Source organism: Halichoerus grypus, chromosome 8 (assembly GCF_964656455.1).
Source record: "Halichoerus grypus chromosome 8, mHalGry1.hap1.1, whole genome shotgun sequence".
Lineage (NCBI taxonomy): Eukaryota > Metazoa > Chordata > Mammalia > Carnivora > Phocidae > Halichoerus > Halichoerus grypus.
Window position 1 is genome coordinate 104527365 of NC_135719.1, and position 22809 is coordinate 104550173.

The 22809-nt window shown below is 39.0% G+C and overlaps 1 protein-coding gene across 2 annotated transcripts in view; it reads right to left on the minus strand.

The window, feature by feature from the left end:
* L2HGDH (L-2-hydroxyglutarate dehydrogenase) overlaps positions 1-22809 on the minus strand; it is a 41169-nt gene that overhangs the window by 14625 nt on the left and 3735 nt on the right. For both annotated transcript variants that reach the window (XM_036110810.2, XM_078053653.1), the window contains exons 2-6: positions 22167-22282; positions 21310-21461; positions 15286-15417; positions 7452-7614; positions 5528-5562 (exon numbers count right to left, since the gene is read on the minus strand). In XM_036110810.2, the coding sequence (XP_035966703.1) occupies positions 5528-5562; positions 7452-7614; positions 15286-15417; positions 21310-21461; positions 22167-22282 (598 nt within the window). The remainder of the gene's footprint in view (positions 1-5527; positions 5563-7451; positions 7615-15285; positions 15418-21309; positions 21462-22166; positions 22283-22809) is intronic.

Sequence of the window (22809 nt, forward strand, 5' to 3'; positions counted from 1 at the left end):
CCTCAGAGCTACCTGTCTTGACATTCTTTCTTTCCAGCCCTTACTGATTCAGCCTTATTCTATCTCTATATCCTATTTTGCCTCGCTACAAAGGTAAGCCTCTTTTCAAGTTATACAACTTACACTTCTGACAAAAGTCAGATAAAACTTTTTCATAGTGAATTCAAATCAGCTAAGCTAAACCATGATAGTTTTAAGATCCTTGAAGTCAAAAGAGCTATGTCAACAACAACAACAACAAAAATGCCTTCTTCTAAATAGGTTAATATCTTTCCAGTTCATCTAGAGGTATACCAAAAGTACTTGAAATATTTTTATGTGAAATAAATCTACTAGTTCCTACTTGAAAGGTCAGCAATTCTTTTGTTCTTGGAACATAAAATGTAAATAAGACTTATGATAAATGCAAAAATAAGAGAATTTGTAGAATGGTACCACCATGCAATAACCTAGAAATTCTCTTTTAAAAACTCAGGGAACAGTTCCAAAGAAAGAAATGACTAAAAACTTTCATAGGTCCCTGAAATAATTTTATGCCAAACATGAAATAATAATTAAATTCAGTAATACATTAATTTCACATCCAAAATCAAAATTTAGGCAAACACTGAATGATGTACTTGTTCAAACAAAAATTTCTTTAAAAAAATAAACTATGCATCTCTCTTGCTATTTCAGAAGTGAAAAAGACTTTCCCCCATATATAACATATAAATCTTTAGTTTGCAAATCCTCTCCCCCAAAATTTATTTATTTATTTATTTTTTAAGAGAGGGAGGAGAGGGAGGGGCAGAGGGAAATGAAGAGGGAGAATCTTAAGCAGGCTCCGTGCCCAGCACGGAACCTGACACAGGGCTCGATCTCACAACTTTGAGATCATGACCTGAGCTAAAATCAAGAGTTGGACATTTAACCGACTGAGCCACCCAGGCGCCCCCCAAAATTTATTCTTAATTTAACCTCTTTTAACCTCTCATAAAAGCACAGACATTCAACTTGATAAGTTGACTCAAAATTTTTAATTATTAAAAAAATGTTTGGGCGCCTGGGTGCCTCAGTCAGGTAAGTGTCTGCCTTCTGCTCAAGTCATGATCCCAGAGTCCTGGGATCAAGTCCCACGTTGGGCTCCCTGCTCAGTGGGGAGTGGGAGTCTGTTTCTCCCTCTGCCTGTCACTCCCCCCTGTTCATGATTTCTCTCTCTCTCTCTCACACTCTCTCTCTCAAATAAATAAAATCTTTTTAAAAAGTAAATAAAAATAAAAATGTTTAATTATATTTAACTATACTAAAGGTAAATGCCAAAATAAAAGGCAACAGCTATAGCAACTGTGGGTGAAATACATATTCACTGATATCCCAGAGGCCCCTGCATATCTTCTATCACATGATGCCATACTCTAGTGAAAATGGCCCTTCTGATGAGGGCGGGAGCAGAAATAGACTTTTAATCCTTCTTTGAATGGAGATCCTGGATGCTCTGTCAGTCACTTGGGCCACATGACCCAGTAGATCTGATGGTAACCAGGGTGTCTGTGGCAGACAGCGATGTTTTATGGAGACTTTGGTAGGTCCCTATAGGCAAACCACAACACAGAACTTTAGGATTTTGGAGGAAAGTTATACCATCTGCAGATAACTGTCTTCCTTTTGAGAAAGTGCTTCTGGCTTTGACTCAACACTTGACCACAGATCACTAAGTTACCATGTGAACTATACATTATTAACTGTATGCTGTCTGACTCACCAAGCCACAAAATTGGGTGTGTACAGCAGTACTCTGTCATCAAGGGGTAGCAGAATATACAAGATCAGGGAGGTCCAGGTCCTGCAGGCATACGTAAGTTACAGAGGCAGGTGGCTCAAATTCCTATGGCCCCTAGTCCTGCTCAATTACCTCCTCCTTTTCAAGTTGCCCTTGTGGCCCTATGGGAAGGTCTCCATGATCAGTTGACCAAGGAAGGAAAAACACAGGCCTGGTTTACACATGGTTCTACACAACATTCTCGCACTTGAAACTGAACAGCTACAAACCAGAGCCCCACTCAGGAGTGACCCTGAAGGACTGTGGTACAGGGAAATCTTCCCAGTGGGCAGAACTTTGAACACCATACCTGTTGCTTACCTCACCTAGAAGGAGACATGGATAGAAGTACAGATCTATACTGCTTCATGTGCAGTAACTAATGCTATGGCTGGTTGGTTAGGGAAAGGAGCTCTGGAAAAAAGGTATGCAAATGGACCTCTCCAAACAGGCTCAGTGAGTAAAGATATTTGAGTTCCATGTGAATGCTCACTCAGAGTAAACATGGCAGATGAAGATTTTGATAATCAGTAGACAGGATGACCTGATCTATGTATGTTAATTAGCCTCTTTCCCCAGGCACCCCTGTCCTTACTCAATGGCTCCCTGAACTAAATGGTTAGAGCAACAAGGATGGGGGTAATGCATGCGTTCAGCAACATGGACTTACTCCCCAAGGCTGATCTGCCTATAGCCACTGCTGAATGCTCAATCTGCCAACAGCAGAGATCAACAGAGCTACTGATATGGTCCCTGGCCCACTTCAATCAAAAAGAAAAAAAAGAAAAAAAGAAAGAAAGAAAAACCAGCACTTAGTCCTCACTGAAATAGATACTTGCTCTGGATATAGATCTGTCTTCCCTGCTTACAATGCTTCTGAGGAAACCACCATCTGTGAACCTACAGGATGTCTTATTCACCATTATGGTATTTTGCCCAGAAGCATTACTTCTGATCAGTGAGCTTATTTTACAACAAATGAAGTATAACAATAAGTTCATTCTTGTGGAATTCACTGATCTGACCATTTTCTCCATCGTCCTGAAGCTGCTAGGTGACAGAAAGTAGAATGGGTTTTTGAAGATTCAAAACAGAACTAGCTGGCTGGCAACACCTTGCAGGGCTGGGGCAATGTCTTTCAGGATGCTCTATATGATTAATATATGGTGTTGCTTCAGCCAGAGCCAGGATTCACAGGTTTAGAAATCAAGAGGTAGAAATGGGAGAAATGGGAGTAGCTCCTTACTATTACAATAATCCACTAGTGAAATTTTTGCTTTCTATCCCCACAATTTGGGGCTCTGATGTTTAGAAGTCTTGATTCCCAAGGGAGAAATGCTTCATTAGAGAATAAAAAACGGTTCCATTATCCTCTAAGTTGATACTGCCATACGTGACCACTTTGGGTTCCTTGTATCCGCGAATCAACAGGCAGAAAGGATTACCGTACTGAAGGGGGAAACTGCAAATGAGTCTCAAGGAGAATTAGAGTTGCTACCACACAGAGAGTGCTAGGGATGATAAAGAGAAATATGTCCCGAATATAGATCTCCTGGGGGTCTCTCTTAGTATTTCTACATATTGATATAAAAGTTAATGGAAACCACCACAACCCAAAATAGGCAGGGCTACTAATGGCACAGACACTTCAGGAATGAAAGTTTGAGTTACCCCACCAAACCGGAACATGACTAGCTGAGATGCTTGCCAAGGGCAAAGGAGCTATGAAATATGTAGTAGAAGGAGGAAATGATAAAGATCAGCTATAACCCTGTGATCAGTGAGGGAAATGAAATATGTAGTGGTTATGAGTATTTCTTCCTGACTTTGAAATAAATATATTTGACTATATATTACCCAATTCTTTCTTTATCCTCATTGTTACGGATTGAATTGTGTCCGCAATTCCACAAGTGCATATGTTGAAGTCCCCGCTCTTAAGGTGACCGTATTTGGAGATAGAGCCTTTGGGGAGGTAGTTAAGATTATATGAGGTCGCTTAATCTGTCTGGTATGACTGGTGTGCTTATAAGAGTAAGATAATAGAGACTGCTCTCTCTGCATATGTGCACGCACAGAGAAGAGAATACATGGGGACACAGCAAGAAGGCGGCCATCTACAAGCCAAGAAGAGAGATCTCACCAGAAACCAAGTCTGATGGCACCTTGTTCTTAGACTTCAAGCCTCCAGAACTGTGAGAAAATAATTTCTGCTCTCTAAGCCACCCAGTCTGTGGTATATGGTAAACAAGAAGACTGATACACCCATCTCTACCATTTCTCCATTATGTAACACGAGGCTTCTCAATCTCAGTGCCACTGACATTTGGGGCCAGACACCTCCTTGTTGTGGGGGCCTATCCCTCACATCCAGCATCCCTGGCCTCTACCCACTAAATGACAGTAGTGCTGACCCCCTCCATCAATTGTGACAACCAAAAAAGTCTCCAGACATTGCTGAATATCTCCTGGGTGGCAAAATCACCTCCAGTTGAGAGCTATTGATCTAATATATTTAAGTAGTGGGTAACCTTACATCTCAGTATTTAAGTTAAAGGATCTCGAAGAGGGAATGTGACTCAGCTAAAAAGAAATGAAAATCACCCAAAGATGGATTGAGTGGACTTCGTATCTTTTTTGGAGAGTTAGCATGTCTTCAGTTGTATAAAAGATAGCTGCATCGTGTTAGGTGGAATCATAATTTTTGCTACTGTCTGTATTTGGTAGTTAAATGTGGTCATAAGTAAATGGATGCCAAGTTGAAAAGGGATGGACTGCGGGTGTTTAACCTTGTCAATCTGGTTAAGCTGGGAACTATAACTGATAGAATCCCGTTCCCTGTAATGGTTTCAACTTAAAGTTGACCAAAACAGGAATTGCATATGATTTGGCAGGCAGAAGTAAAGCAGCAGCCATTATTCTCTGAAGGTCATTCCAGTCCAGGGTGGTGACAAAAACCCACTGCTAAGTGAATTACAGCTCCATATCTAGCTCTGCTTCCCAACTATTGATTCTACTGACCAAGTGCTGCCCTCTCCCACTACTTGCGTGAGAGGCAAGAGGTCCCCCAGAATGTTTCATGAGCTTCCCATTTGCAGTCCCACTTTAGCAGTTGGACACACTTGGCTTCGCAGACTGGCTGGAGATGCCTATGATCTACCAACTCCCCTTCTGAACCTGTGCTTCCCCAGATGCCTTCACAATTGTGTAAGACCTAATTCCTGTAATAAATCCTACAACCTCATTAATGACTCTACTCACGTGACTGAACTCTGATCAGAGAATATACAGCAAATGCAATGCTTCTGTGCCATTCAATAGCTCTTGTTTTAGACTACATGGAGATGAAGGAAAGCAGTTCATTTCCCTCTGAGCAATCTGCCCTCCACCAAAGTCCTCCAACTGGGAGAGAGTTAATAAGTTAATGCAGCTAAGTAGGCAGAGCAATAAAATATTTATCAGTTTTGCCTTAAATACACCAAGCACTTATAATCATATTCTTCGCTGGAACAATCACTTTGTGAAGATATTTTCGGTTGAAACCCTTCTTAAAAAGCAAGCTTTTAAACTGCTCTCAAAGAATTTCTCTCAGAGTAACTTCTACATTAGACAAAATTCATCCAAGGACACAGAAAAGAGCCCTGTGATTAATTCAACTTTTTAAGGGAGGAAAGGGAATGAAAGTAGATAAAGTAGATGCAAGTAGTGTTGTTTAAGAATCTTTACCTTTGTATTCCTTATAACGATTGGATATTTCGTCCCTGAAAAAAAAAGAAAGAATTAGTGAAAGATTTATTTTTAGTAAAAGAGGGCCTACATTTTTGAAATATTATACTAGTAACAAATTTAAACAATTTTCTTATCTTGTAACCATGAGTGCCTCCCACTTTTCATTCTAAAGCTTTTTATGAAGTAACAAGATTAAACTAGTTCATATTTGATAATATATAAAACTCTGGCCTCTTTTTAAACTTGTTTTAATTCATTTAGTCTATGCTTATAGGCCACTCCCCACCTCAGATCCAACATAGGCAGTCCCAGCTTTTCTCTGAACTATAATCCTAGAAACCAAGCTGTAAAATAGATAGATCATCATTAATCAATTAGCAATAATCACACCTCAGATAAACCTCATTGGCTACAATACTGCATACATCATTAATTAGTATGTATTTTCGCAAAGGACTAATGAGTGCTTTTCGTCTAAGTGCTGTAGGCTGAGTCTTTGCAGATCCTAGGCTGCATAGAGAAGCAAGAGTTATCACAATACAAAAAGTTCCAATAATAAACTATTTATAAAATTAGCTCCCAATCAGGCACATGGGATCTCAAAGTCTTAAAAAGCATATGTACATCAGGTAAAGAATATGATCCGCTTGGATCATAAATTTGATTTTATGCTCCCTACCTATACCAATCTTAATTACTTAACAATTTTGCTCATCATATTAGTATTTAGAAGGACACTGGGAGAATGATTCAAATGGCCCAAATCTCCTTAAAAACCAGTGAAGGGGGGCACCTGGGTGGCTCAGTCGTTAAGCGTCTGCCTTCGGCTCAGGTCATGATCCCAGGGTCCTGGGATCGAGCCCCACATCAGGCTCCCTGCTCAGTGGGAAGCCTGCTTCTCCCTCTCCCACTCCCCCTGCTTGTGTTCCCTCTCTCGCTGTGTCTCTCTCTGTCAAATAAATAAATAAATTCTTAAAATAAATAAAAAAAATAAAAACCAGTTAAGGAAGAAATGAACACTATACTTTTTCTCCTTCAAATTTCCCAATAGCAAAAATGCCAAAAAAATTCAAGGTTACAAACCAATTCATTTGGTTTAAAAAAAAAAAAATTATCCACAAAACGAAGCAAAACAAAACAAACTCTAAGTAGTCTACAATGGTGGGGTGCAAGGAGAGTTCAAAATGGCTGAGTCATACCCTGTCTCCTGACAGTCTGATTCATTAAGACTGGGTGATGCTAAAATCTGCATTTTTTTTAAAGATTTTATTTTTAAGTAATCTCTACACCCCACATGGGGCTCAAACCCACAACCCCGAGATCAAGAGTCACATGCTCTTCTAAGCCAGCCAGGGGCCCTGAAATCTGCATTTTTAATAAGCATCCCCAAGGGATTCTGACTATATATCTACAAAATAAGTAAGTGTCTGGAGGCTAGTGTTTCATTAACAGTCTTAGCAGGTCAGGTTTTAGCACCAGTCAGTAGTGTCCAATCAGTGCCAAGTTCTATCAGCTCAAGACTCACCAGAAGCCCCAGTTCTCCCATAACCAATCTCACATTCATCCCTTTTGCACCTGCATCCAGCTCTGCACCCTACTTTAGCCTAGCTCCTGGTGGCCCTCCTGCCAGTACCACCCCAGCCAAAAATAGTTGGTTCAGAAGTCAATACAGTGGGCTGCCTAGGTGGCTCAGTCAGTTGAGTGTCTGCTTTGGGCTCAGGTCAGATGCCAGGGCCCTGGGATCGAGCCCCGCATTGGGTTCCTTGCTCCACGGGGAGCCTGCTTCTCCCCCTCCCTCTGCCTCCAGCACCCTCTGCTTGTGTTCTCTCTCTCTCTGTCAAATAAATAAATAAAATCTAAAACAAAAAACAAAAAAAGAAGTCAATACAAGTATTCAAAAGAAAAGACAAGGATGGCTTACCATCTTTACTTCCTGACGGACTTTCTTTAGCCATTTCAATATCTTTTACTTCAAAATTGGTCAAGACAAAGCCACCTGCTTCTTGGAAATCCTGGGCAAATGACAAAGCCACCTGCCGATAGTCCACAATGCCGGTGTATGGGCAATCAATAGCCATTAGACCCTGGGATAGGATTATGAAACAGTCAAGATTATACAACTAAAAATAATCGAGGATAGGTTGTTCAATAAATTTTATTTGGGGCTGAATTTTTTTACTGTTAATTTTGATGGATTTCATACATTATCATTTCTTGGCAAAAATTCAATGCCTAAATCTGATGTTGAATAATATGTCTAACAAATAAAAGAAATAATACTAGCTAAATAAGAAAATCTCTTGTACTCAGGAAATAATTCTCCTCTGTAGGGGAGTTAATTTTGCTGGGTTCTTCTGGCTGCTACAATGAGTTTTTCAGTTTTATTCATCCCTCACCATACCTGATTCTGATTCAAATCTGATTCTGAGTCAAATTCTGTATCACCAAATGATTGTTTTTATTTTTTTTTAAGATTTTATTTATTTATTTGACAGAAAAAGACACAGCAAGAGAAGGAACAGAAGCAGGGGGAGTGGGAGAGGGAGAAGCAGGCTTCCCACTGAGCAGGGAGCCCAATGCGGGGCTCGATCCCAGGACCCTGGGATCATGACCTGAGCCGAAGGCAGACACTTAATGACTGAACCACCCACGTGCCCCAAATGATTGTTTTAAATAAACTCCACTGAGATTTTCCCAGTAGTGTATCATATGTCATGCACACTCAGTGAGGACTCAGAGTTGTTCTAGCTATTTACAATGTTTGCAGAGTGTTGATTTGATTTGCTTCAGGACTACAAATATTGAATGGAGATTTTATGTGGTTAACTCCAACTTTCTCTTCAGGTAATACAGAAATTAATAGCCTGAGTTTTTTGTTGTTGTTGTGTTGCTGTTGTTGTTTTGTGGGTTTTTTTGTTTTTGTTTTGCCACTCAAGACATGCTCAAACTCCACAGATGAATGATCTATAATCATACTTATTTAATTTTTTGGAATAAATGTTGAATGTGCGTTGGCTTTTCTAATTCTTAAGAATAGAATATCACATGCCAAGTATTGACTAGATTTTGGTGAATCCTTGGAAACAGCATCATTTTCTGTTCCCTTACTATGTATATGAGTATATCAGTTCTCCTAATCAGTTTTCCCTAAGAGGGTGGTAGCCTGGGTCCCCAGGACAACTAATGCCCAGAAGCTGTGTGTAACTGGTAAATGCTGCCATCCTCTCGTCTGACCAGCATGGAACTGGTATTGTTGCAGTTTTACAATAATATCTGATAGTATTATTTTAAATATCTCATTCTTGTAGTCAGCCCCACCCCTACTCCAATACATTTACCTGCTTAACTTCTAAAAGCTTTTGACTTTGCCACCCATCCCTGATCACTAATTCCAGATGGCCAGATCACACTAGGGGTAAAGGCTCACAAAACACGCAATAGTCTCTTGTCACAAATTGAAAGCAACATTTGATAAACTTGATTCTTGCTTCCAGAATATGAGATCATTTGCCAAACACAGAAATCATTCCTTCTGTCTTGATGTAGTAGATACACATTTAAGATTTTTACATTCGATCTTGTATTGCCTGACCACCTCCAAATTCATAAGTCAATGGTCATAATTCAACTTCAAACTATAAATAGTATTTGGGGTACAATAACCTTGGAAACTAACAGGATAATACCAAGAGCTTAGTCACAAAAACTTCTCACCTCACATAAAACTACATGGCAAATAAAAGAGGGATAAAAACAGGCTATAAAAGTGCTTCGTATCAATAGTTTTTTGGAATCCCAGGATCTTCCTTATTCATCTTATTTTTCCTATTACCCAGCACAATGCCTGACACACAGAAGGCACTCAAACTTCTCCTGAATGAATGCACTTCTGAGGGCTGTCTTTAAACACACTAGATCTCTCTCCACTCTAGGCCTTCCCTTAAAGGTCTCCCTTCTTTCCTTCTCCTTCTAGTCTTGGTTTTGTTCCTCCTCATGAGATGCTGGTGTGCCCCACTATACGTATAGGTTGGGGGAAGGTGGAGTGAGTCACTGTGGCTAAGCAATTCAACGCCCGGGGCCCAGGATGGGGCTGGTAGACAGGCGGGCTGTAAGCCAGGAGGCTGGGCATGCACTGAACAGGTGAGCAGGTCAGAGCTTGAAATCTGAGGCTACTGCAGGTCAGGTGGCTGGAAAAGAACTAGGCAAGCAGGACACAAGAGGCTGGGAGTTGGAAGTCAGTCAGGAGGAGAGAGGAACAGATGAACGTGTGGTTGACCAACAGTGTTAAAGAAAAGGCAAAAAGTTCATGAAAGCTAATGTCAGAGTGCACAGTCAGGATCTGCCCAGAGAGAGGACTGTCGAGAGCTATCCTCCAAAGACAAAGTTTATGAAAATTTCCAAGATGCTTCCCTTGGGGCTATTTAATCTGCTCCTTAAAGACATCTGGTCCAAAAAGCCCTTTAGAGCTGCCCTGATAAACTTTTTCTTTCTGGAGAGGCTTGAGAAAACAGAAATGAACCCATACTATAGAAATTTTGCCCCTACTCCTGGTAATAGCAGTAGGGTTAAGACCAGGAAGGGTTCACTCAGAGACCTTTATGAAATAACCAGACATTTTCCACTACACATTGCTACCACTAAATACATCTAGGCATAGATAATTATAATGTGGCATTACATAAAGTGTCAGATAATGCTAATGTGGCATTATATAAAGTAGGTCAGCTCTGCAAAGGCCTCAGAGAAAAGCAGGTTGTATTTCCTTTATAAGTTACACTCCTTACTCATCTTTCAAGTGAAGGTTCACCTCAAGAAGGCTTTCCTAAAGGCCTAGACTAAGCTAAAAGCTTTCCCTTACATTGATACAATGTATCAGCTCTATCAAAGATATATACAAGACAGTTTATCAACTCTATCAAAATACTTTTCAAGCAGAAGTTACATCTTCTGCTACACTATACCTTTCTTTAGGCTGATCACCATATCTTACTCATCTTCATATCTGTAGTACCTAACACAGTGTTTGGCACATAGTAAAGAAGAAAATGTTGGCTGAACTGAACAGAAAAAATACCAGTTCTGAATCAGATCTGGGGGCAGGGACTCTTAGGAGCTGTGTGACCTTGGGAAAGTAACTGAATCGCTTTCCTCATTTATAAGACACAAAAAATACAGGTAGACATATAATTTGACTATCTGTGTACACATAGCTCATCTACTCATTCTGAGACCTGTGAAGATCACATGGTGAGGTACACAGAACACTATCCAGACTCAACCTTATGCTGTGTGAAAAGCTGCTTTGTTTTTTTTTTTAACAGTCAAGCATGATATAAAGCATGGGCTCCTCTTTCCATTTCTTCCTCTCTCTAAATCCCCTCACAAAGTTTCACCACAGACCATGATTGTTGTTCCAGCTGGCTCTGGCCTCTAATTCAAGGCTCCCCTCTTTCCCATGTCCAGTTCAATTCCATCCTATGTACCAGAAACTTGATTAACTCTCCTAAATTGGCACATTTTACATGCCATTCTTCTGCTCAAATCCTTCAGTGGCTCCCTACTTATTTAGACCAGGGGTTGGCAATCTTTTCCGTAAAGAGCCAGCCACTAAATATTTTTCTTTACATGGGACCTATGATCTCTGCTGCAACTACTCAGTTTGGCTGTTTGGTACAAAAGCAGCCATAGACAATACAAAAAATACATGTATTCCTACAAATATTTTTGGACACTGAAATTTCAATTTCATATAATTTTCATGTGTCACAAAATATGATTCTTTTAATTTTCTTCAACCATTTAAAAATATAAAAACTATTCTTAGTTCACAGGCCATAAAAAACAGGTGGCAGGCTGGATTTGGCCCAGAGACCGTATTGCCAACCCTGGCTTTGACCATGTAGCATTTGGCCAAAGCCTGAAAGAAACAGACAGCCAAAATAAGATATTCAATGAATGTGTCTTGTTTTAAAGAAAAAATCAGTCATTCATTCACCATCTCAGAGAGACAAGAAATACCTGGAGAAAGGAATAGGGAATAGAAGGTCTAGGTATCCCACAAGCAAAACACTGTGATTATTTTGAGACCCAAGGAAAGGAAAGGTGGGATATGCTGGAGCTGAAGATGCTATGACCTCTGGAGGAAGAACTCATTCAACATTATTTGGAATCTTAGGTATTATCAGCCTCTTAGTAACTTTATATTAATTAGGAAAACCTAGGGGCGCCTGGGTGGCTCAGTCGGTTAAGCGTCTGCCTTCAGCTCAGGTTATAATCCCAGGGTCCTGGGATCGAGCCCCCACATCAGGCTCCCTGCTCAGCGGGAGCCTGCTTCTCCTTCTCCTCCCCACTTATGCTCTCTCTAGCTATCTCTGTCACTATCTGCCTCTGTCTCTCAAATAAATAAAATCTTAAAAAAAAAAAAAAACAACATATTTTGGGGTGCCTGGGTGGTTCAGTCGGTTAAGCATCTGACTTTGGTTCAGGTCATGATCTCAGGTTCCTTGGATCAATCCCCGAATCGATCCCCATGTCGAGCCCTGCATCAGGCTCTATGCTTAGCAGGAAGTCTGCCTCTCACCCTCTCCCTCACCCTCTGCCCCTCCGCCCGCCTGTGCTCTTAAATAAATAAAAATCCTAAAAAAAAAAGAGAAAAAGAAAAAGAAAATCATATATTTTGACCCAACTTTACTGTATAACTAAAGATAACTTCAGGGGGGAAAAATCTATTTCTACTTTGTCTTTTTGGCAGAAAGGATTTGAAGCAGCTTCTAAAAACAAACAAGGAACACAACACAATATATACCAGCACTAAACATTGAGCCAGCTAAGTATATTAATTGGAAAAGAAAAAATAAAAGTTATTATTTGCAGACAACACAACTACATAGAAAATCCCCCCAAAATTATAGACAAACTATTAGAATCAATATGTGAATTTAACATCCAAGATGGATGAAAGGTCAAAAATCAATTATATTTCCATATATTTGCAACATACAAGGAGAAAATGAACTTTAAGTAACAATACTATTTATGAGAGTATCAAAAACCATCAAATACCTAGAAATGAATCTAAGAGATATGAAAGACCTCTACACTAAAAATTATAACACATTTTTGCAATGAATTAAAGAAGATACAGATAAATGGACGGATCTACTGTGTTCATGGATTGGAAGATGCAATATTGTGAAGATACAAATTGTCTCTAATGGACCTATAAATTTAATGCAAACTCAATCAAAATCACAAAAGGTTACCTTGTGGGGTTTAGCAAAATAATTCTAAAATATATACAGAAATACAAAGATCCCTAAGAACAGCCAAGATAATGTTGAAGAAGAACAAAGTTAAAGGAATTTCCTGACCAGATATTTAAACGTACTAAAAAGCTATGATAGGGGCGCCTGGGTGGCTCAGTCGTTAAGCATCTGCCTTCGGCTCAGGTCATGGTCCCAGGGTCCTGGGATCGAGCCCCGCATCGGGCTCCCTGCTCAGCGGGAAGCCTGCTTCTCCCTCTCCCACTCCCCCTGCTTGTGCTCTCTCTCTCACTGTCACTCTGTCAAATAAATAAATAAAATCTTAAAAAAAAAAAAATTAAAAAAAAAATAAATAAATAAAAAGCTATGATAATTAAGACATTATGGTAGTGGTAAAAGAAGAGACAATGGAACAGAATAGAGTCCAGACATAGAATCCATACATACGGTCACCTGGTATCACAAAGGTAACAGTGCAGTGCAGTGGGGAAATAATGGTCTTTTTGATAAATGGTGCTGAGTCAACTGGGCATCCAGATTGGAAAAAAAATGTACCTTGACCTCTACCTTCATACAGTTATACGGCAATGAAACTACAACTATATGCAACATATGGATGAATTTCATAAATAATACCGAATAAAATAAGTTTAGACACAAAATGAGCACCTACTATATGATTCCACTTAAATACAATTCAAAAACATATGATGTAAGAAGTCAGGATAGTGATTACCCTTAAGGGAAAGGTAGTGATAAGAAGGGGCTTGAGGAGAAATATTGGGAGGCTGGTAACATTCTGCTGTTGATCCAGGTACTGGTCGCACTTTATGAAAATTCATCAAGCTATACATTTATGATTCTTGTTGTATGTTAGATTCAATTAAAAAAAGTCCAAAAAATCAAGGCAGATAGAAGATGAGAGTGGAAAGATACAATGAAATGAAGAGGGAAATTAATACATAAAAATAAAAATATATGCTTAAGACCCTAGATATCTGGTAGGAATGGGGCACAAGTGTGTCTCTGAGCTTCCTTGCAGCCACGGTAAACACAACAACACAACAATTAAATGATTCTGTGTTCGTAAGATAAAAACAAGTCAACTGTGCTCAGAAAGAACATAATTATTCTGAGAACTGAGGTCTGAGAAAAATTTCTCCTGAAGGTTCTCAAAGACAGATGTTGTGTAGCACAGTGAACAACCTATCTTTTCAACCTCATCCTAACCTCATCCTCATCCAGTGTCAAAATGACCTTCTCCATAGGCTGATGCCATAAAACCAAAGAATAATTCAAAGGGAGTAATTTGGGGTCAAAGAGTAGGATGGGGAGAGAAAAACACTGCAATGCAGGTATGCCACTTGGGTGGTATAGATGTATAGGAATAAATGGTCTACATATCCTCCAGAATATCATTCATAAATAGTATTTTTATTTCCATTAAACCAAGCTTTTGATAAGCATTGCCTGGCAGTGAGTTCAAAGTCACATTCTCTAGGATAGGTACCTGGAGTCCAGCTATTGCATATTGTCAATAAAATGGGGGGAGGGGCACCTGGGTGGCTCAGTCAGTTAAGTGTTCAACTCTTGGTTTCAGCTCAGGTCATGATCTCAGGGTCGTGAGATGAAGCCCCACATCGGGCTCCATACTGGGCGTGGAACCTGCTTAAGATTCTCTCTCTCCCTCCCCCTCCTCCCCTACCTCTCTAAAAAAAAAAAAAAAAGAAAGAAAGAAGTTTAGACAGTCATTAAGCCATTATATTGTGGTGACTCTACATGATATTTTGCTTATATTGAATTTCTGAAACTGGTATGTTAGCACATACCTCTGCCTCTTCCCCCAAAAAATAATGGTGGTGAGGAACAGGAGATATAGCCATTCATTGGACTAGTTAGTGGAACTGGGGGTAGGACTGATAGCCTCTGAAAGACTATCAAAGAAAGTCAATATGCAGAGTAAGTATTAAATTATTATTCATGTCTCTTTCATAAATAAAAGATCTGTTCTCCCCATAGCATGTTCTAAGCAAGATATTCTACAACCTACCCTTTACACTCATGGATAACATAGCCACCCTCCTCAAAAGTTTTCAGTGGCTCCTCATGCCTACTAACTTCAAAGTTATTAGCAGGGATATTAAGTCCTTTACACAAGCCTAATCCTGCCTTTCCAGTCTCATCTGTTATCTCTCCCTACACACCCTGGGAATCAACCACACCTCACCACTCAATGTTTTCCCAACGTGCCATATGGTCTCAGACCTCCTCTTGTCTTTGCTCATGTTCTTCAGATTTGGTATTTTCTCACAGGGAAAGAAGAAATCAGGTGTTCAGAGTTTGTGGCAATGCCCTCTTGTGGCTGTCACCTCACTGTCCCAGAAGAGGGATTCTTGCTTTCTGTAACTTCACCCTCAGCCTCCATGTCACAGGGCTGAGCCCTAAATGAAAATGTCCTTGTGAGCATGTATGTGGGGTTAGTGAATCATTTACCCTACAATATGGCTCCTTCTTCTTTATATCCTCCTGTTGGATTAGCCTCAGGCCCTGGACACCGTTCTGCAGGCCTCTCTCATATAGGGCTTGAAGTCTGGGAATTTCTTCTTGTTCAACGGCTACTATAAGCTTAAAACAAAAACAAAAACAAGATAAAGAATATGGAGAGTTAAACATATGATCAGCTATAAAAGATAAAGTCAATAAAAAAATAACAAATTATCACATGATTCAAATTTGTTTGATTTTTGTCTACTTCTCCCTTTCTTCATGACCTCAATTTCCTCCTCCATTGAAAAAAGTTGTCTTAAGAAAACTGCATTAAAACAAATTTTCCCCCAAAGTAAGATGTAGCCTCAATTTCCACTTCTGCCATCATAGTTGCTCCATGAATCTTGGCCACAGCAACTGTTATCATTACTCCCTCAATTCCAAAGGGGAGAGTAGCACAGGTGGCACAGTCTTTACAATTAAAAGAATAAAAAACAAACAAACAAAAAAACAGAACAGCCTTTTTATTTCTATAAGAGTATATAAAAAAACAATATATCAAAAAGATAGTGGTATTCAGTATAATGGGATATCACTAACAGAAAACTATCCATTTTATTTCCTGGAATAAAGTATATTATAAACTATCTACTAATGCATTTTATTGCACAGAAAAAAAAAAACAGTAAATTAATCAACTTTACTCAGTATTCTTTTTCTATTTATTTCTGGGGAAACTATCTGTCTGAGGTAGTTTCTTAACAGCTACTGACAAAGAAAAGCACAGATGCATATTCACAGGTACATTAGAATTCACAGGCACATTAGAATTCACAAATTGCTATTTCATAGCAAGAAGTCACCAGAATTTCATGAGATAATACTTTTAATCAAGGTGTAAAGGTTATTTAAATCTGCAAATAATTAACCTTAAAAATAGAAGTGGAATCAAGGAACACTATCTAGAAAGTGAAAAGACAACCCAAGGAATGGGTGAAAATATTCACAAATCATATAGCTGATAATGTCTAATATCCAGAATATATAAAAGAACCCTTATAATTCAATATAAAAAGTGTAAATACAACTTTATATCCTGCTTTTTTCACTTAACACTATGTTGGGACCGTTATTCCACATTATTTTAAAAAGTCTTCATAGCATCTTTAATAGCAACAAGAAACTTTTATTCTTAAAAACTACATGGAGAAGACTTACAAGGAAATATTATGAATAACTGTATAGCAACAAATTAGATAATCCATATGAAATGGAAAAGCTCATAGAAAAACACAAACTTCTGAAACTGACTCAAGAAGAAAAAGAAAATCTGAATAGGCCTATAACAAGTAAAGAGATTGGATTAGTAACTTTAAAACTTCCCACAAAGAAAAGCTCAGGCTCAAGAGCTTTCTTTACACATGAATGCTGCCATATGTTTAAAGAAAAATTAGCTACAATTCTGCATAAACTCTTTCAAAGAACAGAAGAAGAGGGAATACTTCTTACCTGAATCTATGAGGCCAGTATTAGCCTGATATCCAAACCAAACACAGATACAAAAGAAAATAAAACTGCAGACCAATATCCCATATGAATATTGATGCAAAAATCCTGAACACAATACTAGTAAACTAAATATAGGAACATATAAAAAAGATGCAACCAAGTGGGATTTATTGTAGGAATTCAAGATCAATTTAACATCCAAAGGTCAATTATTATAATACACCATATTAATAGAATATAAAAACATGATTGCCTCAGTAGAAGCAAAAAAGGCATTTGAGAAAACCCAATACCCTTTTGTGATAAAAAAACATGTAACAAACTTGGGAGCGCCTGGATGGCTCAGTTGGTAGAACATGTGACTCTTGATCATGGGGTTGTGGGTTCAAGCCCCATGCTGGGTGTAGAGATTACTTAAAAATAAAAATCTTGGATGGGGTGGCTGGGTGATAGACACTGGGGAGGGTATGTGCTATGGTGAGCACTGTGAATTGTGTAAGACTGATGAATCACAGACCTGTACCTCTGAAACAAATCATACATTATATGTTAAAAAAAAAAAAAGAAGATAGTAGGAAGGGAGAAACGAAGGGGGGGAAATCAGAGGGGGAGACGTACCATGTGAGACTATGGACTCTGAGAAACAAACTGAGGGTTCTAGAGGGGAGGGGGGTGGGGGGATGGGTTAGCCTGGTGATGGGTATTAAAGAGGGCACGTACTGCATGGAGCACTGGGTGTTATACGTAAACAAGGAATCATGGAACACTACATCAAAAAATTAAATAATTAATTTAAAAAAATAAAAAAATAAAAATCTTGGAATAAAAAAAACCTTAACAAACTAGCAATAGAAAGGAACTTCCTCAATCTGACAAAGGGCATCTATAAAAAACCTACAGCTAGCATCATACTTAATAGTGAAAAATTGAATGCTTTCTCCCTAAGATAAGCAACAATACAAGGATGTCCATTTTCACTACTTCTATTCAACACTGTATTTGTGGGGCGCCTGGGTGGCTCAGTCGTTAAGCGTCTGCCTTTGGCTCAGGTCATGATCCCAGGGTCCTGGGATCGAGCCCCGCGTCGAGCCCCGCGTCGAGCCCTGCATCGGGCTCCTGCTCAGCGGGAAGCCTGCTTCTCCCTCTCCCAATCCCCCTGCTTGTGTTTCCTCTCTCACTGTCTGTCAAATAAATAAATAAAATCTTTAAAAAAAACGAAAACAAAAACACTGTATTTGTGATTCTACCTGGGGAAATTACGCAAGAAAAAAATATATAAAAGGCATCCAAGGGGCGCCTGGGTGGTTCAGTCGTTAAGCATCTGCCTTCGGCTCAGGTCATGATCTCAGGGTCCTGGGTTTGAGCCCTGAATCGGGCTCCCTGTTCAACAGGAAGCCTGCTTCTCCCTCTCCCACTCCCCTAGCTTGTGTTCCCTCTCTCGCTGTGTCTCTCTCTGTCAAATAAATAAATAAAATCTTTAAAAGGCATCCAAACTGAAAAAGAAGTACAACTATTTACTTGCAGATGACATGATCCTGCATATAGAAAATCCTAAGGAATCCACACACACACACACAAAACTATTATAATGAATTTAGCAAGGGTGCAAGAGAAAAGAATATATAAAAAATCAATCATATTCTATACATTATCAATGAATAATCCAAAATGAAATTAAGAAAAAATTCCCCTCACAAAAGCATCAAAAAGAATAAAATACCAAGGAATAAGTTTAACAAAAAATTGCAAGACCTGTACACTGAAAAATATAAAACACTGTCAAAAGAAATGAAAGAAGATCTAAAAAAATGGGAAGACATTCCCATGTTCATGGTTTGCAAGATTTAATATTTTTAAGATGGCAATACTCCCCAAATTGATCTATAGATTCAACATAATCTCTATCAAACTTCCACCTGTTTTTTTTTTTTTTTTTTTGAGAAACTGACTAACCAACCCTAAAATTCATATGGAAATGCAAGGGACCCAGAATAGCCAAAATAATCCTGAAAAAAGGACAAAGTTGGAGGACTCACACTTCCTGGTTTCAAAATATAATAAACAGCCATAGTAATCAAGATACTATGGTATTGGCATGAGATAGACATACATCAATGGAATGCAATCAAGAATCCTAAACATACCCTCTTACCTTTATGCTCAAATAACTTTTTTTAAAAGATTTATTTATTTATTTGAGAGAGAGAGAGAGCATGTAGGGAGGAGCAGAGGGAAAGGGAGACTCAACTAGAATCCTCACTGAGCACGGAGCCTGAGATCTCAACCTGAGATCACCTCCTGAACTGAAACCAAGAGTCGGACACCTAACCAACTGCACCACCCAGACACCCTCAACTAACTTTTGATAAAGGTGCCAAAACAATATAGAAAGAACAGTTTTTTCAATAAATGGTGTTGAGACAACTGCATAGCCACATGCAAAAGAATGAAGTTGAGCCCCTTCCTCACACTATATACCAAAATCAATTTAAAACTGATCATATACTGGAAGTATAGGTGCAGGGGGTGGGGTTGGGGGGCTCTGCTTCCGGTGGCAGGGTCTAGGGAAAAAACAGTAGACCAGTAGACCAGTGAAGGTGGAAAGCCCCTGAAATAGCCAAAGAAGCAGGCCAAGGAAATGAACTAGGAAGATAAGGCATTTAAGCAGAAATAAACAGAGAAGACACCTCAAGGGGCTAAAAGTGAAAGCTATAGGAAAGGATCTTCCGGCCATAGCTGGAATTAAGAAATCTGGCAAAACATAAGCTGCTCCTTGTGCCTGAGGCAATGGTGATCCTTAATTCCGAAATTCCTGTTTACATATCTAGATTACCTGTCATATCTGTTGCCACCTACAGCTAGAATAAAGTGTCCTCTTGGACCCTGTTGTACATTTAGGAATACATTTTTGTAAAAAAAAAAAAAATGTATTGTACAGTGGCTCATCTTCTCTTTAGTTCTTCTCACTCAGCCATTTCTACCTTAGCTCTGAGTCAGAGCAAACCCAGCCTAGAATCCTACCAAAGTCTACTCATCAATCTTTGATCTACCCCAATTCTGTACCACCTGGAATTAAAGCAACTCATTGGGGGGAGGGGGGAGGCTGTAATCATAGATCTAAATGTCAGAGCTAAGGTTATAATAAAACTCTTAGAAGAAAAAAATGTATGAGTAATTTTTCAGGTTAGGCAATGATTTCTGAGATACGACACTAAAACTATAAGCAACAAAAGAAAAAAAGATAACTGGACTTCATCAAAATTAAAAGCTTCTGTGCTTCAAAATATATCATCAAGAAAGTAAAAAAGAAAATTTATAGGAGAAAATATTTAGCATTATTTAAAATATTAGTATTACTATTATTACTATTTTATTTTATACATAAAAATATTTTAATATTTTAGTAGTGTTTTAGTAAATATCATATAGCTGATAAGGGGCTATACCCAGAATATATAAAGAACACATACAACTCAAGAATAGAGACAAATAATCCAATTTTTAAATGGGCAAAAGAATTGAATAGACATTTTTCCAAAGACAAATGAGTAGTCAATAAGCTATGAAAAGATGCTCAACACCATTAATTACTAGGGAAATGCAAATCAAAACCACATTGACCTACCACTTCACATCTACTAGGATGGCTAAAATAAGAGACAGACAATAACAGGTGTTGACAAGGATGTAGAGATACTGGAATCCTCATTAGTTGCTGATACCAATTTAAAATAGTGCAGAACTTTGAAAAACAGTTTGGCAGCTCCTCAAAATGTTAAAACTGGAGTTAACAAATGACCCAGGAATTTCACTCCTAGGTATCTATCTGAGAGAAATGAAAACATAAGCCTACACAAAAACTTGCACATAAACATCCATAGCTGCATGATGCATAATAGTCAAACGTGGAAACAACCCAGATGTCTGTCAACTGATAAAGAGGTAAACAAAATGTGGTATTCCTACACAATGGACTATAAAAAGGAATAAAGTACTGATTCATGCCACAAGATGAATGAACCTTGAGAATATTATGCTAAGAAGCCAGTCACAAAAGACAACATATTATAGGATTCTATTTACAGGAAATGCCCGGAATAGGCAAATCCACAGAGAGAGAGAAAGTATATTAGCAGTTGTCAGAGCTGGGGAGAGGTAGAAATAGGAAGTGAGAGGTATTGGGAATAACTGTTAATAGGCAGAGGGTTTCTTTATTAGGTGATGAATATGTTCTAAAATTAGACAGTGGTGACAGTTGCACAATTTTATGAATATACTAAAAATTGAACTGAACACTTTAATAAAAGGATGAATTATATGGTATATAAATTATATGTCAATAAATCTGTTATTTTTTAAATTACAAGGAGTGAGTCGTACCACCTTTTCTAGTTATTTCCTAATATTAGATTTTGAAAATTACATAAAGAAAGAAAAGCAGTTTTTTTTTAAACTCAACATCAAACATCACTAAGAAAATGCTAGTTATAAGTAAGTCAAGGCCCTAGCAAAATGCCTTACCTTGCCACATTGTTTGTAGGAAATTCCCTTTTGGTTACAATACTCATAGATGAGGGCTGCACCTTGTACACACAATTTAGCTTTCAGAGATTCAGGTTTATAATAAATTCCACTATGTATGACACCACTGTTATGTCCAGTCTGGTGAACAGCTACCGGACAAGAGAAAGAGGGTAAGAAAAAAACACAATGCATACAAAACCTCCACAAAAGTGGAGGAACAGACATAGTTGAAGCCATTAGAGACCACATTATTGAACATTCTGTCTGAGTTCGTTCTTACAGGCAGGGCACCAGTAACTTCCTCTACTAGCCATCCCTGGTGTCCATGCCACATCCCCCCAGCCCATCTTTGATTTCAGTTACAACTCTGGTGCACAAACCCACCTCTCACCACCAGCAAGCCACTTCAAGGGCCCACTATAGCTCTGGGCATTCTGCATGCCCATTCCTAACAAGTGGAGGAGTGAGGGGAGAGAAGACTATGCCTCAACATCCCAGGGGTAATCATCAGCCAGTAGAAACACTAGCTGATGAATAAATGAGCACAATACTTAGAAATGTTGATGTAGCTCCTCAGAGGTCCCAGAGGAATCAAGCTCACAACAGCAACCATGATAAAGTACCCTCCTGTGGCTTTTCCTCCTTCCTGGTTTACTCTCCACACCCCCTCGCTCCTGCCTCCTAAACAACCTTTCAAATAAATCACCTATGCTCAAGTTCTAGTCCGAGGCTCTGCTTTATGGAGAAACCTAACCAGGGTACTAACATCAACATTCAACATGAAAGATGCAGGATTGAAGAAATGAGCAGGTATTCAGGTTAAGCCCAAAGAGCAACATTGACATTATACATACCTAAATCTTTCTCCTTTTCCAGAACACCAATGGAAAGTGCTGGATGTCGCAGGATGAGTGCTCTGGCAGAGGCGAGGCCCACAATTCCGCCACCGATAATGACTACATCAAATGAACTTTAAGAGAAAGTCACCTTTAAAGTAATGCATGTTTACAGTAGATCTCATAAAACTCCGTGTGCATAATTTTCATCATCGGTGAACAGTTAAACTATTAATCTGTAATCATGAAAACCAAATATTTATTGGGCTTTATGTTATTGGCTTCTTAACAGAAAAAGCCTTTAAGAATTAGAGGCACTGCCTGGTCAGTAGTATAAACAGCTAGACCTTGCCTAAACTGCTCTCCATCTCTAAATCTCCACAGCCCTCTGTTGGGGCTGGCTGCATCTGTGATTACTCTGTTAGTCATCACACTCTTCTCTACCATCTATTCGTTTGAAATTCAAGGGCAGGGGCACCTGGGTGGCTCAGACTTTTGGTTTCGGCTCAGGTCGTGATCTCAGGGTCCTGGGATTGAGCCCCGTGCTCAGTAGGTAGCCTGCTTGAGGATTCTTTCTCCTTTCCCCTCTGTTACTCCCCCTGCTTGTGCGCGCAGGCTGTCTCTCTAATAAAATCTTTAAAAGAATAAATTAGGAAGGCCA